Raw genomic sequence first — 20315 nt, forward strand, 5'->3', positions numbered from 1 at the left:
TGCAGTGGTTCACGCCTATAATCCCAACACTTTGGGAAGGTGAGGTGGGAGGACTGCTTGAGCTCAGGAGTTCAAGACCAGCCTGGGTGACACAGTAAGATCTCATCTCTGTAAATACAACAGATTAGCCGGGCATGGTGGTGTGCTCCTGTAGTCCCAGCTACTCAATTAGGCTGAGGCAGGAGAACTGCTTGAGCTGAGCAGGTCAAGGCTGCAATGAGCAATCATCACACCACTGCACTGCAGCCTGGGCAACAGAGCAAGACCCTGTCTTAAAAAAAAAAAAAAAAAACACTAAAGGAAGACACCAAAAGACTCACAGGCACACCATGCTCCATTAGCACATTGGGGTTCATGATGGTGACTAATTGATGCAGAAGATCAGGCTGGGATTCAAATAACTCTGGAGCGAGTTCTCTCATCACCTCCTCCAGTTGTTCTGCAGCATGAGATGGCACACCATACCATGTCTTTGGCTCCCCCCTAGCAAAAGAAATAACTGTTTAGCTAGCCAGAACATGGTACCAATGAGGACAGGGTATCTGATTCAAATCCACCCAATTATAATTAACTTTTCCTATTCCATGGTCGGATTAGACACCCTGAATTCTAGCAACCATCTCATAAACCTGTGCTGTTATTCACAATAGGAGGTAAGTAAATAGTTGTATGTACAGGTAGATACAAACTTATCACTACAATTAGAAAAGCAACTCAGGGGCCAGGCGTGGTGGCTCAAGCCTGTAATCCCAGCACTTTGGGAGGCCGAGGCGGGTGGATCACGAGGTCAAGAGATCAAGACCATCCTGGTTAACATGGTGAAACCCCATCTCTATTAAAAATACAAAAAAATTAGCTGGGCACGGTGGCACGTGCCTGTAATCCCAGCTACTCAGGAGGCTGAGGCAGGAGAATTGCCTGAACCCAGGGGGCGGAGGTTGTGGTGAGCCGAGATCACGCCATTGCATTCCAGCCTGGGTAACAAGAGCGAAACTCCGTCTCAAAAAAAAAAAAAAAGAAAAGCAACTCAGCACATGAACTCTGTAAGGTGGATCAGTGAAAACACCTTGAAACAGGAAAGACACTATATGAAAAGCAAGCACTGTCCCAAAGGGTGCTGACAAATGACCTTGATTCACAGGTCCGTGTGAATAATGGACATTTCAATTATCCCAACAAGGATCGAAGTAAGTAAATGCTCTCCAGAATACCTCTAAATAGCTTCACTGAGTTCAATTTTACTACCTGAAAAAATAGGCCAAGCCTAGAAAATATCGAAACCTTGAATATATTTCTGTCTATAAACCTTAAAGATCAAAAACCTGGCATCATTAATTCACTAGACTTTAGTAGAGTTCATGCTTGCTGTACTGAAGAAGACTGTACATACCAGTGCAAGTAGTTGATGGAATAACTCCAGTGATCTTCAATGTGCCAGCAAAAAGAAGAGAAACACATTCCCACATAAAGCCATGGCACTTTCATACCAGAGATGTCCACATTAATATGTGCAAGAACAGACTGTTCCAGGACAGGCATGTTATTCAAATTCCAACCAGAAAGGGCATATTCCTGTAAGATTAAAAAAATCGGTAAATGAAAGATCAGAAATGAAGTGCCCAATAGAAACATCAAGGGAGTCTTCCCAGAAAAGTAAAAAATTTTATAATATTTATAATAATCTAGTACATATAATCTGTGCTCTTTGTTCTCCACTACATGTAACTCATATAACTAAACATTTAATCCCACCTTCTGTCTAGGTTCTATTTGGATTTCCCTTTATTTCAGATACCTCTGGTTTACTCCAAAGCACATGAGCAATTCTTGTTATTCTCCAGCTAGGAAAATAGTATGAGACCCAATTTTTTTTATTATACTTTAAGTTTTGGGGTACATGAGCAGAATGTGCAGGTTTATTGCACCCATTAACCCATCATCTACATTAGGTATGAGACCCATCTTAACACAACATTACTATTTCTACTTTATTCCCAGTAGCATAATTTCCCAAAATGTTTATTACTGTATTGATAGAATGGTGCTAGATACTGACAAAACATAATAAAACACATAATCCTGAATTTGTGACAATGATGAAGACTGACATGATGCAGAAAGTCACAGCCATCACTCCTAACCATTATACAAACACATCCAGAAATATATGATAAACTCTAAAAATAACCATAAAAACTTCATAGCTGAACTCAAAAGAAAAGGGAATTCCCAGTTTCTGGAAACAGAGCAGAAGTAAAGCCAGAATGAAAAAGGAAGCTGTTGCAAGGCATTTCACAGGGGCTTCTAACTGGATATAGGCACTGGAGAATGACTTTTAAACACCCATCCCTGAAGCCATATAAGGTTGTCACTTAAAGTGCTTATCAACCTTATGGAGAGCAGTTTTCAAAATGGAATCTAGAGGATCCACTAAGTCAAACTATTTTCATAACAATTCTAAGACGTTATTTGCCTTTTCACTTACATTCTTGGAGTACAGTGTCAGTTTTCTAGAGGATAGATGATATGTGCTATCGTGACAGACTGAATGGAGAAGCAGATATGAGAATCTGCCATTAAAAAGTTGATAATTGAACTTGGATGTCAGAAACTGCAGGGGTGGGGTAGCTTCATTATTGTGTTTACTGTTTAGAAGTTTCCATAATACAAGTTCAAAAAAAAAAACCTCAAGGTAAGAAGTTAATGAGCCAATGATAAAGCTAAAGATAATTTGTCAACTAGAAGACAGATTTGAGGAAATTATCTATAATGCAGCACAGAAATATATAAACTATCAAACTATAATTAAGAGTCACAGAGAGGGGGGCTAGGCGAGGCGGCTCACGCCTGTAATCCCAGCACTTTGGGAGGCAAAGGTGGGTGGATCACCTGAGGTCAAGAGTTTGAGACTAGCCTAGCCAACATAATGAAACCCCATCTCTACTAAAAATACAAAAAATTATCTGGGCACGGTGGTGGGCGCTGTAATCCCAGCTGCTAGGGTGGCTGAGGCAGGAGAACTGCTTGAACCCAGGAGGCGGGGGTTGCAGTGAGCTGAGATCATGCCACTGCAATCCAGCCTGGGCAACAAGAGCAAAACTCCTTCTCAAAAAAAAAAAAAGTCACAGAAAGGCCAGGCATGGTGGCTCATGCCAATAATCTCACCACTTTGGGAGGCCATGGCAGGGAGATCACTTCAGCCCAGGAATTTGAGACCAGCCTGGTCTACATGGAGAGATCTCATCTCTACAAAAAATATAAAAATTAGCCAGGTGTGGTGGTGTACGCCTGTGGTTCCAGCTACTCGGGAGGCTGAGGTGGAAGGATCCCCTGAGCTGGGGAGGTCGAGGCTGTGAGCCAAGATCACACCGCTGCACTCCAGCCTGAAAGACAGAGTGAGAACCTCTCAAAAAAAAAAAAAAGTCACAGAGGATAGAATAACAAAGTCCAATTATAGGTTTAACTTAGAATTCCAATAAGAAGTAACAAAGAAATCTATTCCTAAAATTCAACAAAAAAAGGAAATAAAAGAATATCAACAGGTATTACTCAGTATGTTTTTTGATTGGTCAGCTGGTTGACTGAAAAAATAGTGAATTTTACTGAATAGACAAGATCTACAAACAAAAAGTTACAACACTAGGAGACCAAGGCAGGTGGATCACTTGAGGTCAGGAGTTTGAAACCAGACTGGCCAACACAGTGAACCCCATCTCTAGTCAAAACAAAAATCAGCTGAGCATGGTGGCGTGTGCCTGTGGTCCCAGCTACTCGGGAGGCTGAGGCAAAATTCCTTGAATCCAGGAGGCAGAGGTTTCAGTGAGTTGAGATCGTGTCACTGCACTCCAGCCTGGGCAACAGAGTGAGACTTCAGATCAAAAAAAAAAAAAGGTACAACACAAGGTAACGTATATTAAACTCCAAATATAGATAAAAGAAAAACAGTTCTTCAGAGGACAATAAAACAGTGAACATCATGGGTTTGGATTGTGGTATGGTTTGGATTTGTGTCCCTACCCACAACTCATGTTGCATTGTAATCCTCAGTGTTGGAGGAGGGGCCTGGTGGAAAGTGACTAGATCATGGGGGCAGATTTCACCCTTGCTGTTCTAGTCCTCACGAGATTTGGTTGTTTAAAAGTGTGTGGCACCTCCAGCTTCTCTCTCTTCCTCCTGCTCTGGCCACCGTCTGCTATAATTCAAAGTTTCCTGAGGCCTCCTCAGCCATGCTACCTATACAGCCTGTGGAATGTGTACAGCCTCTTTTCTTTATAAATTACCCCTCTTCCAGTATTTATTTAAAGCAGTATAAGAATGGACTAATAAAGACGGTTAGGAAAACTTTATAGCAAAGCAAGAAATTGTGTTGAGCTTTGAAGGATAGATAAAATTTGAATAAACATTCTAGGAGGAAGAGCCTCAAGAATGTAAAAGGTAAATTACAGGGAGACTATATTAGTCTAGCTAGCAAAGAGGCAGAGTCATACTCAAAAATACAGGAAAAAACACTAGAAAAAAAGATTAGATCTTTAATCTTAAATTTTGGACTGAGAAGCTTGGATTCAGCCTGTATTCAAAAGGGAAATAAAAGTTTTGAAAAATGAAACAATATGATAAACACAGAATGAAATATGTCTAAACTTCTTTTTTTGAGACACAGTCTCACTGTGTTGCCAAGGCTGGAACCTCCCCTTCCTGGGTTCAAGCGATTCCCCTGCTTCAGCCTCCCCAGTATTTGGGATTCCCGACTAATTTTTGTATTTTCAGTAGAGACAGGGTTTCATCATGTTGGACAGGCTGGTCTCAAACTCCTGACCTCAAGTTATCTGCCCGTCTCAACCTCCCAAAGTACTGAGATTATAGGCATGAGCCACCATGCCTGCCCTATTTCTAAACTTTTAATTATGGAAAATTTCAAATGTAAACAAAAGTAGACAAAAATTACATAATGAATTCCCACTGACCCAGCAAACTTAAATGTCAAGTAAAAGCAATATATTAGAGATTGCAGAGAGCAGCAGTATGCACAAAGGAATAAACACAGCAGGCCTAAGACTTCTGTCGTGTGAAAAGTCTGCTTAAAGTTTTGGTCCTTGGCTGGCATCTAGAAACTTGAATGGCCTAGACTAGAAACAAAGTTCTAGAAACTAGAACTATGCCCTACATTAATATAAAACTTCCCCTAAATGATAAGAGTGGCTCACAGTGCCCCAGACTATTTTGACAATGTGGTTTATGCTGAAAACATGCTTTCCTTCAGGGAGTTTGGAATTTTGGTATGTGTTTCACAAAGGGTGCTCATGTCACAAGGCCCCAGGAAAAGCCTTGGGCACTGAGTATCTATAAGCTTTCCTTGTATGCGACACTTCAGATGTGTTGCCATAATTTGGAATGATTGGATACTGAAATGATTAAGTACATCCTAGCTAATCTCACTGAGAGAAAACTCTTGGAAGCCTGTGCCTGGTTTCCTCCAGACTCTGCCCATGCATTGTTTCCCTTGCTGATTTGGCTTTGAATTATTTCACTGTAATAAATCATAGGCATGAGTCCGCGAATATCACTGAAGCTGGGGATGGTCTTAGAGACAGCAAATACAAGATGATACTGTAGTCACACAACGGTGATATACAACCACAGTAACATCTCAACATGTGATAAGGACCTAAAGAACAATGGTTGTAGTGGGAATGGAAAAACTCCTATCCTATACAAAACTTTAAAAATTAATTAACAAAATTTAGTCAATGACAATATGGAGCAAGGAGGACAAGCAGAAAAAAAAAATCTTCCCAACATTTCAAGTCCTATACCTACTTTTATTTCTCAGAAGCCCTGTGTGTAGAGCACACTATCTTCATAAGACACAACTTCAGCAGTACTTTTCCACTACACTAAGATACCATAGGCCAGATACAGTGGCTCATGCCTGTAATCCCTGCATTTTGGGAGGCCAAGGTGAGTGGATCACCTGAGGTCAGGAGTTCGAGACTAGCCTGACCAACCTGGTGAAACCCTGTCTCTACTAAAAATACAAAATTAGCAGGGCATGGTGGCATATGCCTGTAATCCCAGCTACTTGGGAGCCTGAGGCAGAAGAATTGCTTGAACCTGGGAGGCGGAAGTTGTGGTGAGCTGAGATCGCACCGTTGCACTCCAGCCTGGGCAACAAGAGCGAAACTTCATCTCAAAAAAAAAAGATACCAGAAAGGTGTGTTATCAGACACCAAGAGGATAACTCATATTACAGAAGTTCAATACGAATGTATAATTCCCCGTGGAAAGCTGGTAGTTATGTGCTATTTTAACAAAATAACTTTCAGAGAGTAATAAATTTAAATAAAGTATAAAAAGTATAAAAATTTCAAACACATTGTCTAGTTAGTCCCTAAAATCATTTTGTCATAAATGCGTTCTCTCATACCATCTTATAACAAAAACAGAGTCCTGAGTAAAAGAAAAGAAAATAAATAGCAAATCTGCGACCCAGTCAAGAAAAAAGGCTTTATTGCCTATCTCTTCATAGTTTGGTTGGCATCTTAATGCCCAGGAATCAATGTTTCAAACTATTTAAAACTAAAAAGAGAAGTTTTAAACTTAGAACATTTCGCAAAATAATTCCAACCAGTTAATCCAAAAATTACTTAACACAAAGACTCACAGTTGGCAGACAAATAAGTCATACTAGGCCAGTTGTGCAACTACCTGTTACATAAAAAATAATAAAAGCAGCCAGCTGATACACCCCCCAACACCAGTGATTCTCATCTCCTGCAATTCAGAACTTTGTATAACCCCCACCCACACTGAACAGGACTCACACATGTAACCAATAAGATACTGCAGATATTATGAAGTCTGATTTTTTTTTTTTAATTTGAGACAGGATCTCACTCTGCTGCCCAGGCTGGGTGCAGTGGCACAATCATAGATCACTGCAGCTTCAACCTCCCCAGGCTGAAGTGATCCTCCCACCTCAGCCTCATGAATAGCTGGGACTACAGATGTGTGCGACCACACCCGGCTAATTTTTACATTTTTTGTAGGGAGAGGGTTTCACCATGTTGTCCAGGAATAGTCTCGCACTCCTAGATTCAAAAAAGCCCCCTGCCTCAGCCTCCCAAAGTGCTAGAATTATGGGTGTGAGCCACAGCACCTGGCCAAAAAGTCTGACTTCTGAAGTTAGGCTATAGAAGACACTGCAACTCCATATGGCTCTCAAGTAGCCCTATGGAGAGGCCTACATCGCTAGAATCTGAGGCCTCCTGGCAACAACTATGTGAGTAAGCCACTTTGAAAGTGAATCCACTAGCCATGGCAACCTCATGAAAGACTCCAAGCTAAAAGTATCATTAAAAAACGATCATTATCGCAAATGCTTGACCCACAGAAACTATGAGATAATGAATATTTGTTATTAACCACTAAGGTTAAAAATAATATGCTACTCAACAACAGAAAACATCAAACAGCCCGAGTAGGTGGGGTTCCCAGCCCATCTAATAATCACTATCAAGGACAAAAGCTGCTCCTAACAAACACACAGCTGTAAGCCTGCATATCTCCACATTCTTACATGAAGTTAGAGTAAAAGCAGAAATAAATGAGTATGTTTTCATAAAATTCATACAAAACTCAATAATGGGGTCAGGACTAGTATTTACGTTCTTAATATTAGTTAGTTAGGGTTGATATAAAATAATCCTTAAAAATTACGTGATCTGGCAGAGCATGGTAGCTCATGCCTGTAATCCCAGAACTTTGGGAGGCCAAGGTGGGTAGATCACGAGGTCAGGAGTTCAAGACCAGCCTGGCCAACAAGATGAAAACCTGTCTCTACTAAAAATACAAAAAAATTAGCTGGGCATGATGGCGTGCACCTGTAGTCCCAGCTAGTCAGGAGGCTGAGGAAGGAGAATCACTTGAACCTGGGGGGTGGAGGGTGCAGTGAGCCAAGATCGTGCCACTGCACTCCAGCCTGGGTGACAGAGTGAGACTCCGTCTCAAAGAAAAACAGTAATAATTCTGTGATCTATAAAAGCTTAGAAAATATAAATATTTGCTCAAGAACAATTTCAAAATTCAGAACAGAAACAAAATTCAGAAAAAGGCAAAAGCTAAAAAATGAAATCTCTCTCTAATAATGAAATCACTACCTTCCATTTGCCAATGAAAGGGTGTGAAGACATTCAGACTGATGCATTTCTTTATAGATACTTATACAAATAGGCTTAAAATTCAGTGACATTAAACATGTATACATTCCAACATTGAACTGTTCCTGTAAAAACCATCCCTATATAATCTAGGTTCTCCATTCTGTTATAATCATTCTCTTTCTCCCTTGGTAAAACCCAAAGTTTATTCTCTAATCAATATTATCCTAACCTTGCTACCTTGTTATCCTAACTTGTGGTCTATCATGACACGAGGGGAAAAAAAATCAATAAGGTGAGAATAGAATAGAACTAAGTAACACTAAAAACTTAACTCACTCTCTCTCTCTCTCTCTCTCTCTCACACACACACACACACACACACACACACCAGAGGAATTAGACTGTTACAACTAAAAACAGCTAACACCAAAAGGTTGCCATAAAAGAGAAATGGAGGCTGGGCGTGGTGGCTCATGCCTCTAATCCCTTTGCCAGGCTGAGATGGGCAGATCACCTGAGGGCAGAAATTGGAAACCAGCCTGGCCAACATGATGAAACCTCATCTCTACTAAAAATATTAAAATTTGCTAGGCATGGTGGTGGGCTGAGGCAGAAGAATTTCTCCAACCCGGAAGGCAGAGGTTGCAGTGAGCCAAGATCATGCCCTTACACTCCAGTCTGGGCAACAAAAGCAAATCTCCTTCTCAGGAAAAAAAAAAAATGCAGAGTTAATGGCCAGGTATAGTGGCTTACATCTGTAATCCCAGCACTTTAGAAGGCTGAGGCAGGCGGATCACCTGAGGTCAGGAGTTCAAGACCAATCTAGCCAACATAGTGAAACCCTGTTTCTACAAAAATACAAAAATTAGCCAGGCATGATGGCAAATGCCTGTAATCCCAGATACTTGCGAGGCTGAGGTGGGAGAATCACTTGAACACAGGAGGTAGAGGGGTTGCAGTGAGCTAAGTTCACGCCATTGCACTCCAGCTTGGGCGACAGAGCAAGATTCCTTCTCAATAAATAAATGCAGAGTTAAATAATTTTTAAAAGTATTCTGAATTCATTGTTTTTAAAACTGAAGATTTATACTGTCAAATCCTACATATTTAATATTTTAAGTTAATGAGGTTCCTTATGGAAAAGAAATGTAGCTTTCTATGCAAAAGCTAAATTAGCTTGGGGGTAAGCAAAAGTTTGGATAAATCTGCACCTCTTCTTCTGGCAGCATCTTTCTCCGTCCATCCTTCACTGGAAATCCACTTCCAAAGTCTTTTGAGGAGATATCTGCTCCATATTCCACAATAACATCTTCTTCGATGCTGCTTACCAGCCGCCAAAATTCCTTTTCTACTAGTTCTGTGGGAACCATCTACACAGTGAAAACAAAGATGACAAATTATTAAACTGCTCTAACTATAACCCACTATAACATAATACACAGGTCAAGTAAACACAAGCCCATGACAAGATTAAAAATCTTCTCATTCCCTAGAGCAGAGAAGACTGAGATCCTAGAATGTCTAAGTTGTCTCATCTTTTTCCTTTTTCCACTGAGAAAAGGAAAAAGCCGAGACAACTTAGACCTTCAGAAAACCATAATGAACTGTGCGGCCCTTTTCTGAAAGAAACTGCTTCCCAAGTAAAGACAAAGATGAACCAGGAAATCAAGGAGAAATAAGGAATGTAAATAGCAAGACTAACATTTTTAATAGCTTCTATTTTGTGCCTTTTATTTTATGATTTTAACAAAAAATTACATTTTGTTTTTATTATACTTTAAGTTCTAGGATACATGTGAAGAATGAGCAGGTTTGTACATAGGTATACATGTGCCACGGTGGTTTGCTGCACCCATCAACCCATCATCTATACTAGGTATTTCTCCTAATGCTACCCCTCCCCTAGTCCCCACTCCTTGACAGGCCCTGGTGTGTGATGCTCCTCTCCCTGTGTCCATGTGTTCTCATTGTTCAACTCCCACTTATGAGTGAGAACATGTGGTGTTTGGTTTTTTGTTCCTGTGTTAGTTTGCTGAGAATGATGGTTTCCAACTTCATCCACGTCCCTGCAAAGGGCATGAACTCATCTATTTTTTGGCTGCATAGTATTCCATGGTGTATATGTGTCACATTTTCTTCATCCAGTCTATCATTGATTGGCATTTGGGTTGGTTCAAAGTCTTTACAGCAAGACTAAATTTTAATAACTACAGCAAATTTTTTTGACAGGGACTAGAAAAGCCTAAGATGTCCTAGGAAAAGAAGCAAACTCTGAAGTACAAATAACTAAAGAAAAGTAACAACTGCCCAATACTTTATGCTTTTCTGTAAAGAATTACTCATAGAGGACTAATTAACAATTCAAACATCAAAATAGAGTTTACAGCTGGATGCGGTGCCTCATGCCTATAATCCCAGCACTCTGGGACACCAAGGTGGGCAGATCACTTGAGGTCAGGAGCTTAAGACCAGCCTAGGCGACATTGTGAAACCCCATCTCTATTAAAAATACAAAAATCGGCCAGCACAGTGGCTCACAACTGTAATCCCAGCATTTTGGGAGGCTGAGGCGGGTGGATTACCTGAGGTCAGGAGTTCAAGACAAGCCTGACCAATATGGTGACACCCCATCTCTACTAAAAATACAAAAATTAGCTGGGCATGGTGGTTTATGCCTATAGTCCCAGCTACTTGGGAGGCTGAGACAGGAGAATTGCTTGAACCCAGGTGGCGGAGGTTGCAGTAAGCCAAAATGTTGCCATGGCACTCCAGCCTGGGCGACAGAGCAAGACTGGTATCTCAAAAAAAAGAAAAATACAAAACTTAGCAGGGCATAGTGGCGTGTGCCTGTAGTCCCAGTGACTCAGTAGGTTGAGGCAGGAGAATTGCTTGAACCCAAGAGTAGGAGGGTGCAGTAAGCCAAGATCATGCCACTACACTCCAGCCTAAGTGACAGAGTAAGACTCGATCTCAAAAAAAAAAAAAAAGATAGATTTTACAACAAGGAGTACAAACGCCACATTAGACAGTGAAAGAAAAAGAATTAGATTATCAGGGCCCTGATTTTAAGATGTAGTGTTCCATCATCTTTTTCATGCTGTCTCTGTTTTCTACAAAATAATAAAAGAGGAAACTGAAGGCTTTGGACTCAGATAAATCTTTGTACTTCCCCAGACTGACCTAAAAGATAGATTACTCACATGAACTGGCATATTAAAATAATCAGATTTAAAATTATCTGCCATTTCTCCAAAGCTCTGAAGTGTATACTCTCTAACAGCTTGTTCAAATCCAAAGGCTTCTCGAGGTTTGTTACATTCCTGGAAAGAAAAATATATCTAAGATTAACTCACTAAAACTGAACTGAAGAAAAGTTTAAAGCTCTTCGTTACTACTTTCTTTCATCATTTCCCTAGGTAAAGCAAATCCAATCAACCCTAGACAAAAAAGCAAGTATTAGCTACTTACAATACAGTATCAGGAAATTATTTTCTAGAGCCTCAACTTCACTGTCACAGGCTTCCAATAGGAAGCTTGACGGCTTTAGATCCAGAGGTAACATTGAGTTATGGCACTACAAGCATCTAAAGGACTACTGACTTGGAATCAAGCCTAGGGATGCCTAACATTCTTAACATATCAGTGGTTTTGGCCATGGAGAAAACAAATGTTCATAGAAGAAGGAAAGGTAATGGATAACGAGATAGGCACTGGATCGTGAGGATATCAGACTAAGAGAATAGTTTGTTCACACTATCAATCACTATGACCAATGTCTTAACACAATAGAATTGCCTCTGAATTCTTTAACCTTGAGAATAGTAAATAAGTAATAATTCTAAGGCCCTACGAGACCTTTGAATGCATCTAGATACACCCAGCAAACTCCTTCTCTTTAATGTCCTATAACAGCATTTTGTTAAAATAAGTAAATACTAGGAATTTCATGATAAGGACAATACTACAAATTTTCACTAAGAAAAATTTAGTAAAATCAAGTCAAAATTTGGGCAAGCTAAAAGATACCATCGGGGCCCAGCACAAGGTCCACATCTGTAATCTCAGCACTTTGGGAGATCAAGGCAGGTGGACCACTTGAGCCCAGGAGTTTGAGACCATCCTGGGCAACATGGTAAAACTTTATCTCTACAAAAAATACAAAAATTATCTGGGCGTGGTGGCATACATCTGTAAGGAGGCTGAGCTGAGAGTATCATCTGAGCCCAGAAGCCAGAGGCTGCACTGAGCTGAGATCACGGCACTGCATTATAGCCTGGCTGAGAGGCTGTAGACCATGTCTCAAAAAGTAAATAAATAGTAAGTAAATAAAAGATATCTTCAGTTTATTTAATAGCATGAAACTGGATGCAAAATCCCAAGTTCATACCTTCATGTCTGGTTATACTTTTTTTTAATTAATAGAAAAAAAAACAATCTATGCTTTTTTTCATTTTTGTGGTCTAGCAATATAAATATTCTGAGAAGTCTGGTCATCTGTAGCAATAAGCAGACTGACCTAACCAACAGCCAGAAAAAGAACCTTTGAAAGGTAAGCTACCACAATTGTAACAATTGTTACATTTCCATTCAATATAGCTTTTTTAAGTCCTGGAAATTTTAAACACCACAAAATGAAGAGAATGAGGAAACAAAACATATTTGGGAACATGTTTATATGTATGTATATATGCATGCATTATTGTTTTTAGTGAAAAAAGGATTCATAAAGGTTAGACTTGTACCTCAGCGACACATTTAGGACACCTCCAGTCTCCTTTGGGCACATCAGGTAGTGGAGGAATGAGACAAAATGTATGATAGCTGTCATCACATCCATCACACAAAAGCAATTTATCTTCATTGTTTCCCCGACCACAAAACATACAAACATAGAGATCAACCTGTTAAAAAATAAATAAATAAATAAATAAAAGTATATTTTCTATAATAAATAATACTAAATTTTTACCAGGAACTCCTTAGCTGAAATAAACAAAACAGTGTAACTGAAAAGTAAACACAACTTAAACCCTAAAGGTCCATCAAATAATTATATTTAAACAGCTTTTCATAAAACTCCCTAAATTTCCTTCCAGAGTTTTTACAAGCAAGCTAATAAAAGTGTATCAAGTTGTTAGAATAAAGAAAGACTACAAATCTCAGGTATCTATCTGAAAATCAATTTATATATATATTTTAAATACCATGTAATTCTTCCCATATACAAATACTCTTTGATAGCGAATGAATACTGAGACTGTAATAGAACTCAACTATTTATACAGATTCATTTTCATGCTCTCACTTGGTTACACACAAGGTATATGACTTACAGGAAGCAGCCTACATATATAGGACAAAGCAAGGTTAATAACATAAACAAAAGCTGCGACTTCATAGATTTGCCATCAAGTCTTCTAACCAAATGAACTAACTAAACACATACCAAGATATACCAGGATAAAAATTACAAAACCATAATAAAAATAGATGCTTTCCCTCCTGACAGACCCCAAAACACTTACAAAGTTAACAGAGAGAGTGCCTTTCCGTTGTCTCATTTGCATGTTGAATGCGTCTGACCTGTTGGTAACTTTTCGTCTTCGGGTGACCTCATCTTTAAATAAAAAGTTATACAATAATAGTAAAACCTAATGTTGAGAGCTTACTATGAACAAGACACTATTTAAAATTACTTAGTTAAAATTGTGTAACTAGTATTAGTATATATTTCTAATAGTATATCTAGAGGTAGATATACTATTTATTATCTCTCACTGAAGATGAAGAACCTGAAGTACAGTGAAGTTTGTAACTTGCTCAAAATCACACAGCCAGGCAGATTTACGATTCTAATCCAGTCACATAAGCTCCAGAGAGCTTACCCATTAATGCTATATTTGTATGCAGTACATTCTACATACAACTTGTATGTATTACTTGGAGGACTCCCAAATTATTCAAGGACTAATTTCTAACACTGTTGCCAACCAGTACTGTAATTACAAAAATAACAAAGTATTTAATTCTTAAAAAGGAAATATTGTTATAATGTATTCAGTAAGTCTTATTACATGGGATGTTTTGAGAGAGATGGAACAATATTATTTAATCCTCTAGAGTTCAGTCCACAATCTGAATTGTATGACTTAACTACACATGTAAGTACATGGTAATTAATATTTGTGACTATAGCATTTCATTACGTTCTTATATAGTCAAAACATATCCAGCCTAATCTTTGTTAAACAGTTTTAAAATTGACATACATAGAATAGTGGAACTTGATCTCTGCATGAGCAGTTCTACCCACAAAAAGCTTTCCAACATGTAAAGCTGCGAGTACTAGACTTACTGAAGAAAACAGTTTATTCAAATGAACAGTCATAATGTATCAAGGACAATTATTTCAATAATCAAAATTATGGTTAGAATTTTAAAATTCTAAGTATCCCCCAGTATATGTTGATACTAAGAGTTAAAAGCTTTAGATCACTAGGTAAGAACCATTAATTCTACCATTCTCTCATAAATCAGCCTTTAGAAACTGTAATACATTTCTGTATCATATACTTCACATAAAGGAGAAAAATTATCTCTTCCAAAATCATAAAAATTCAACATAATATTGCTCTTCACATCTTAAATTTAAGATATCTGGCATTTAAAATGTGATTTGCCTAGAAACCACACTGCAACTTTACAATTCTTAAGAATTTCCCAGCACAGACGGCAATTCAAGTATCATATGAATCTTTTTACAGCCATATTGAACCTTATCTCTTTTCATGACCAAATAACAAATTTTACCTTCTTTATCTTTTGTTCCCATTGCCAGGCCCACAACCTTGGGCCCAGCCCCAAAAATCTGAAGTTTCTTCAGCTCTGTGTTTCTATTCACATCTCCAGATTCTGACTAAAAAATAAGCAAAATTCACATTAACATCATTGTGCTAATTCAGGCATTTATTTTTGCTACCCAAGAAAAGTTTCAGGATCATCTTCAAAACAAAAGAACAAATTATTGGATTTATTTTCTGTAAATCCACTCCCTGCCTCATTACCACAGTCGAAAACAGTCACCAAAACACTGTGCAACACTCAGATTGTTTTCCACAAAATAAAATTCATCTATGACTCATAAAAGTATAGTTGTCAAGCTGTCTAAAGACAGACACTGCTGGTTATCACACAAGAGAAATCCCCACTTCTAACTTGCTACTGGGCACCTGTATCTGATTAGAGGGCATCTCAGGGCGTGAACTACAACTGTCCTAAGTCAATCATGCTAGCCTCATTTTTCTTTGTTGGTGATGACCAACAAAGTGGTAGGAATGTGATCCAGTTCTAGCCTGTGAGATATTAAAAATTGTACTGGAATCCCCCCGGAAAGACTGTCATAAACAGGAAATTGCCAGGCACAGTGGCTCACAACTGTAATCCCAACACTTTGGGAGGCCAAGGCAGGATCATTTGAGCTCAGGAGTTATAGACCAGCTGGGCAACATAGGGAGGTCCCATCTCTACAAAAAGTACAAAAATTAGCCAAACACAGTGGTGTGCACCTGTAGCCCCAGTTACTCAGGAGGCTGAGGTTGGAGGATCACTTCAGTTTGAGAGGCTGAGGCAGTGAGGCAAGATCACACTGCTGCAGTCCATCTTGGGTGACAGACGAGTGGGACATTGAATCAATCAATCAATGGGAAAGCTTCTCCCAGCCTGGGCAACACAGTGACCCCACCTCTACCAAAAAAAATATAAATTAAAAATTAGCTGGGCAAGGTGGCACACACCTCAAGTCCTAGCTACCCAGGAGACTGAGGCAGGAGGATCACTTGACATCGATACCTGAGACTTAACACGTCTTGTTCTCTTCGGCAGAATGTTCACTCTTGTGCCCGGCTCTGGGGAAGTGTGGGTATCAGTGCTGAGAACCTCAGGCTCCACTTTGTCTTTAAGATCTAAATTAGGCATCTGTACACCCTAAAAGATCAGAGAACAGAAAGAGAGCAGGTTCACTGATAAGAAATCATGCTTCAGAATCAGTGGAAAAATAATAAATTACCAGATCCCTAAAATTCCTAAAACAAGACTGCAATTATTTCTCAAACTGACCTGCAGCTATCCCTATCAAAATCCTGGCAAGCTTTCTGTTGTTATTGAAATTGAAAGCTGATCCTAAAATTTATGTGCAAATGTCAGTTGTTTAGATATTTTGGAAAAGAACAACAAAAACTTACGCTATGAAATATCAAAATTTAGCATAAAGCTGTAGTACTCAAGACAATGTAGTACTAGTGTTAGCGTAGACATAATCAATGCAACGAAACAGAGCCTAAAAATAAACCCACACTTCTATGGTCAACTGATTTCTAACAAAGGTGGTAAGTTAAATCAGTGGGAAAAAGCCTTTTAAACAAATGGTGCTGGTACAACTCAATATTCATATATTCCCTTCCCCACTAAAAAATAAACTTACATCTTTACCTCACACTACACACACCCAAAAAAAGCCTCAAATTGCATCACTGATCAAAATATGAAAGCTGAAACTATGAAATTTCTATATTAAAGCAAAGAAGAAAATCTTTGTGACTTTGGAAAAGATTTCTTAAATATGACACCAAAAGTACAATCCATAAAAGGAAAAAATAAATAAATAAATGGTTCTTCAAAAAGTCACTATTACAAAAATGAAAAGATAAACCACAGAATAGGAGAAAAGCTCTACAAATCATTTACCTGATAAACAACTTGTAGACAAACTATATAACAAACTTACAAGTATAAGAAGACAAACAATACAATTAAAAAAGAAAATCTGATCAGGAACAAACTCCCATTCACAATTGCTACAAAGAGAACAAAATACCTAGGAATACAACTAACAAAGGATGTAAAGGACCTCTTCAAGGAGAACTACAAACCACTGCTCAAGGAAATAAGAGAGAACATAAACAAATGGAAAAACATTCCATGTTTATGGTTAGGAAGAATCAATATCATGAAAACGGCCATACTGCCCAAAGTAATTTATAGATTCAATGCTATCTCCATCAAGCTACCAATGACCCTCTTCACAGGCCTGGAAAAAACCACCTTAAACTTCATATGGAACCAAAAGAGAGCCCACATAGCCAAGTCAATTCTAAGCAAAAAGAACAAAGCTGGAGGCATCATGCTGCCTGCCTTCAAACTATACTACAAGGCTACAGTAATCAAAACAGCATGGTACTGGTACCAAAACAGAGATATAGACCAATGGAACAGAACAGAGGCCTCGGAGGCAACACCACACATTTACAACCATCTGATCTTTGACAAACCTGACAAAAAGAAGCAATGGGGAAAGAATTCCCTGTTTAATAAATGGTGTTGGCAAAACTGGCTAGCCATGTGCACAAAGCAGAAACTGGACCCCTTCCTGACACCTTACACTAAAATTAACTCTAGATGGATTAAAGACTTAAACATAAGACCTAACACTATAAAAACTCTATAAGAAAACCTAGGCAAAACTATTCAGGACATAGGCGTAGGCAAGGACTTCATGACTAAAACACAAGAAGCATTGGCAACAAAAGCCAAAATAGACAAAGGGGATCTAATTAAACTCCAAAGCTTCTGCACAGCAAAAGAAACAATCATTAAAGTGAAGCAGCAACCAACAGAATGGGAAAAAAGTTTTGCAATCTACCCATCTGACAAAGGACTTACATCCAAAATCTACAAAGAACTAAAACAGATTTACAAGAAAAAAACAAATCCATTCAAAAGTGGGCAAAGGATATGAACAGATACTTTTCAAAAGAAGACATATATGAGGCCAAAAAACATATGAAAAAATGCTCATCACTGGTCATCAAGGAAATGCAAATCAAAACTATGTTGAGATACCATCTCACGCCAATCAGAATGGCAATCGTTCAAAAAATCAGGAGACAACAGATGCTGGAGAGGATGTGGAGAAATCGAAAGGCTTTTATACTGTTGGTGGGAGTGTAAATTAGTTCAACCATTGTGGAAGACAGTGTGACAATACCTCAAGGACCTAGAAATAGAAATTTCATTTGACCCAGCAATCCCATTACTGGGTATATATCCAAAGGATTATAAATCATTCTATTATGACATATGCAAACGTATGTTCATTGCAGCACTGTTTACAATAGCAAAGACTTGGAACCAAACCAAATGCCCATCAATGATAGACTGGACAAGGAAAATGTGGCACATATACACCATGGAATACTATGCAGCCATAAAAAACAATGACTTCGTGTCCTTTGTAGGGACATGGATGAACCTGGAAACTATCATTCTCAGCAAACTTAAACAAGAACAGAAAATCAAACACCGCATGTTCTCACTCATAGGCGAGTGTTGAACAATGAGAACAGATGGACACAGGGAGAAGAGCATCACACACTGAGGTCTGTAGGGGGCACTAGAGGAAGGACAGTGGGAGGGTAAGGAGTTGGGGAGGGATAACATGGGGAGAAATGCCAGATATACGCGATGGGGATGGAGGCAGCAAACCACATTGCCATGTATGTACCTATGCAACAATCCTGCATGCTCTTCACATGTACCCCAGAACCTAAAATGCAATCAAATATACATATATAATTTAAAAAAAAAAAAGATCTGTTCTGGAGGAAAGTATAATAGAAAAAAAAATCTGAACAGACACTTCACCAAGATATACAAATGGATAATATGAATATGAAAACATGCAGCCAGGTGCAGTGGCTCATGCCTGTAATCCCAGCACTTTGTGAGATAGAGGCGGGCAGATCACAAGGTCAGGAGTTCAAGACCAGCCTGACCAAAATGATGGTGATATCCCATCTCTACTAAAAATACAAAAATTAGTCAGGCATGGAGACACACGTCTGTAATCCCAGCAGTACTCAGGGGGCTGAGGCAGGAGAAGTGCTTGAATCGAGGAGGTGGAGGTTGCAGTGAGCAGAGATCTTGCCACTTGCACTCCAGCCTGAGCAACAGAGCAGACTCCATTTCAAGCAAAAGAAAAAAGAAAAAAGACATCACTAGTCATTTGAGAAATGCAAATTAAAACCACAATAAGATATCACTATACAACTAACCAGAATGACTACAATTTTAAAAAACTGACAATACCAAGTGTTGGCCAAGATGTAGAAAAACTGGAAGCATCTGTATTACTGGTGGGAAAGTAAATGATTCAACTACTTTGGAAAACAAATTGACAGTTCTTAAAAATTTACACACTCCAGGCACAGTGGCTAATGCCTATAATCCCAGCACTTTGGGAGACAAAGGTGGGCGGATTGCTTGAAATCAAGAGTTCCAGACAAGCCTTGCCAACATGGTGAAACACTATCTCTACTAAAAATACAAAAATTAGCTGGGCATGGTGGCATGCACCTGTAGTACCAACTACTCTACTCAGGAGGCTAAGGTAGGAGAATCGCTTGAACCCAGGAGGCAGAGGTTGCAGCGAGCCGAGATTGCACCACTGTACTCCAGCCTGGGCAACAGAGCAAGACTCTGTCTCAAAAAAAAAAATATTTATACATAAACTTAACATATAACCCAGTGATTCCACTCCCAAGTATCTACCCAAGAGAAATAAAAACATATGTCCACACAAAGACTTGTATATGAATATTCACAGTATTCATAATAGCCGTAAACTGGAAGCAATTTAAATATCCTGGTAAGTGGATAAACAAAATGTGGTATATCCATGCAGCTGAGTATTATTCAGCCATAAAAATCAAGTACTGACACATGCTATAATGTGGATGAATTTTTTTTTTTTTTGAGACAGGGTCTTACTCTGTCACCCAGGCTGGAGTGCAGTGGCACAACCTCAGCTTACTGCAACCTCTGTCTCCCAGGCTGAAGCAATCCTCTCACCTCAGTCTCTGGAGTAGTTGGGTCCACAGGCACACGCCACATCTGGCTAATTTTTTAAACTTTTAGTAGAAACAGGGTTTCACCATGATGCCCAGACTGGTCTCAAACTCCTGGCCTCAAGCAATCCACCCACCTCAGCCTCCGACAGTGCTGGCATTAAAGGTATTAGCCACCACACCCAGCCAACACGGCTGAACTCTGAAAACATTAGGCTAAGTGAAAAAGGCCAGACACAAAATCATATTGTATGAT

The 20315-nt window shown here is 39.1% G+C and overlaps 1 protein-coding gene across 1 annotated transcript in view; it reads right to left on the reverse strand.

The window, feature by feature from the left end:
• Nucleotides 1-20315, reverse strand: part of KDM5A (lysine demethylase 5A) — an 82701-nt gene that overhangs the window by 47488 nt on the left and 14898 nt on the right. Inside the window, exons 5-12 of the mRNA XM_078338334.1 lie at nt 16008-16142; nt 14970-15075; nt 13685-13776; nt 12902-13060; nt 11360-11479; nt 9371-9529; nt 1391-1572; nt 321-483 (exon numbers count right to left, since the gene is read on the reverse strand). Of these exons, the coding sequence (XP_078194460.1) occupies nt 321-483; nt 1391-1572; nt 9371-9529; nt 11360-11479; nt 12902-13060; nt 13685-13776; nt 14970-15075; nt 16008-16142 (1116 nt within the window). The remainder of the gene's footprint in view (nt 1-320; nt 484-1390; nt 1573-9370; nt 9530-11359; nt 11480-12901; nt 13061-13684; nt 13777-14969; nt 15076-16007; nt 16143-20315) is intronic.

The sequence above is a fragment of the Callithrix jacchus genome, chromosome 9 (assembly GCF_049354715.1).
Source record: "Callithrix jacchus isolate 240 chromosome 9, calJac240_pri, whole genome shotgun sequence".
In the NCBI taxonomy this organism is placed as follows: Eukaryota; Metazoa; Chordata; class Mammalia; order Primates; family Cebidae; genus Callithrix; species Callithrix jacchus.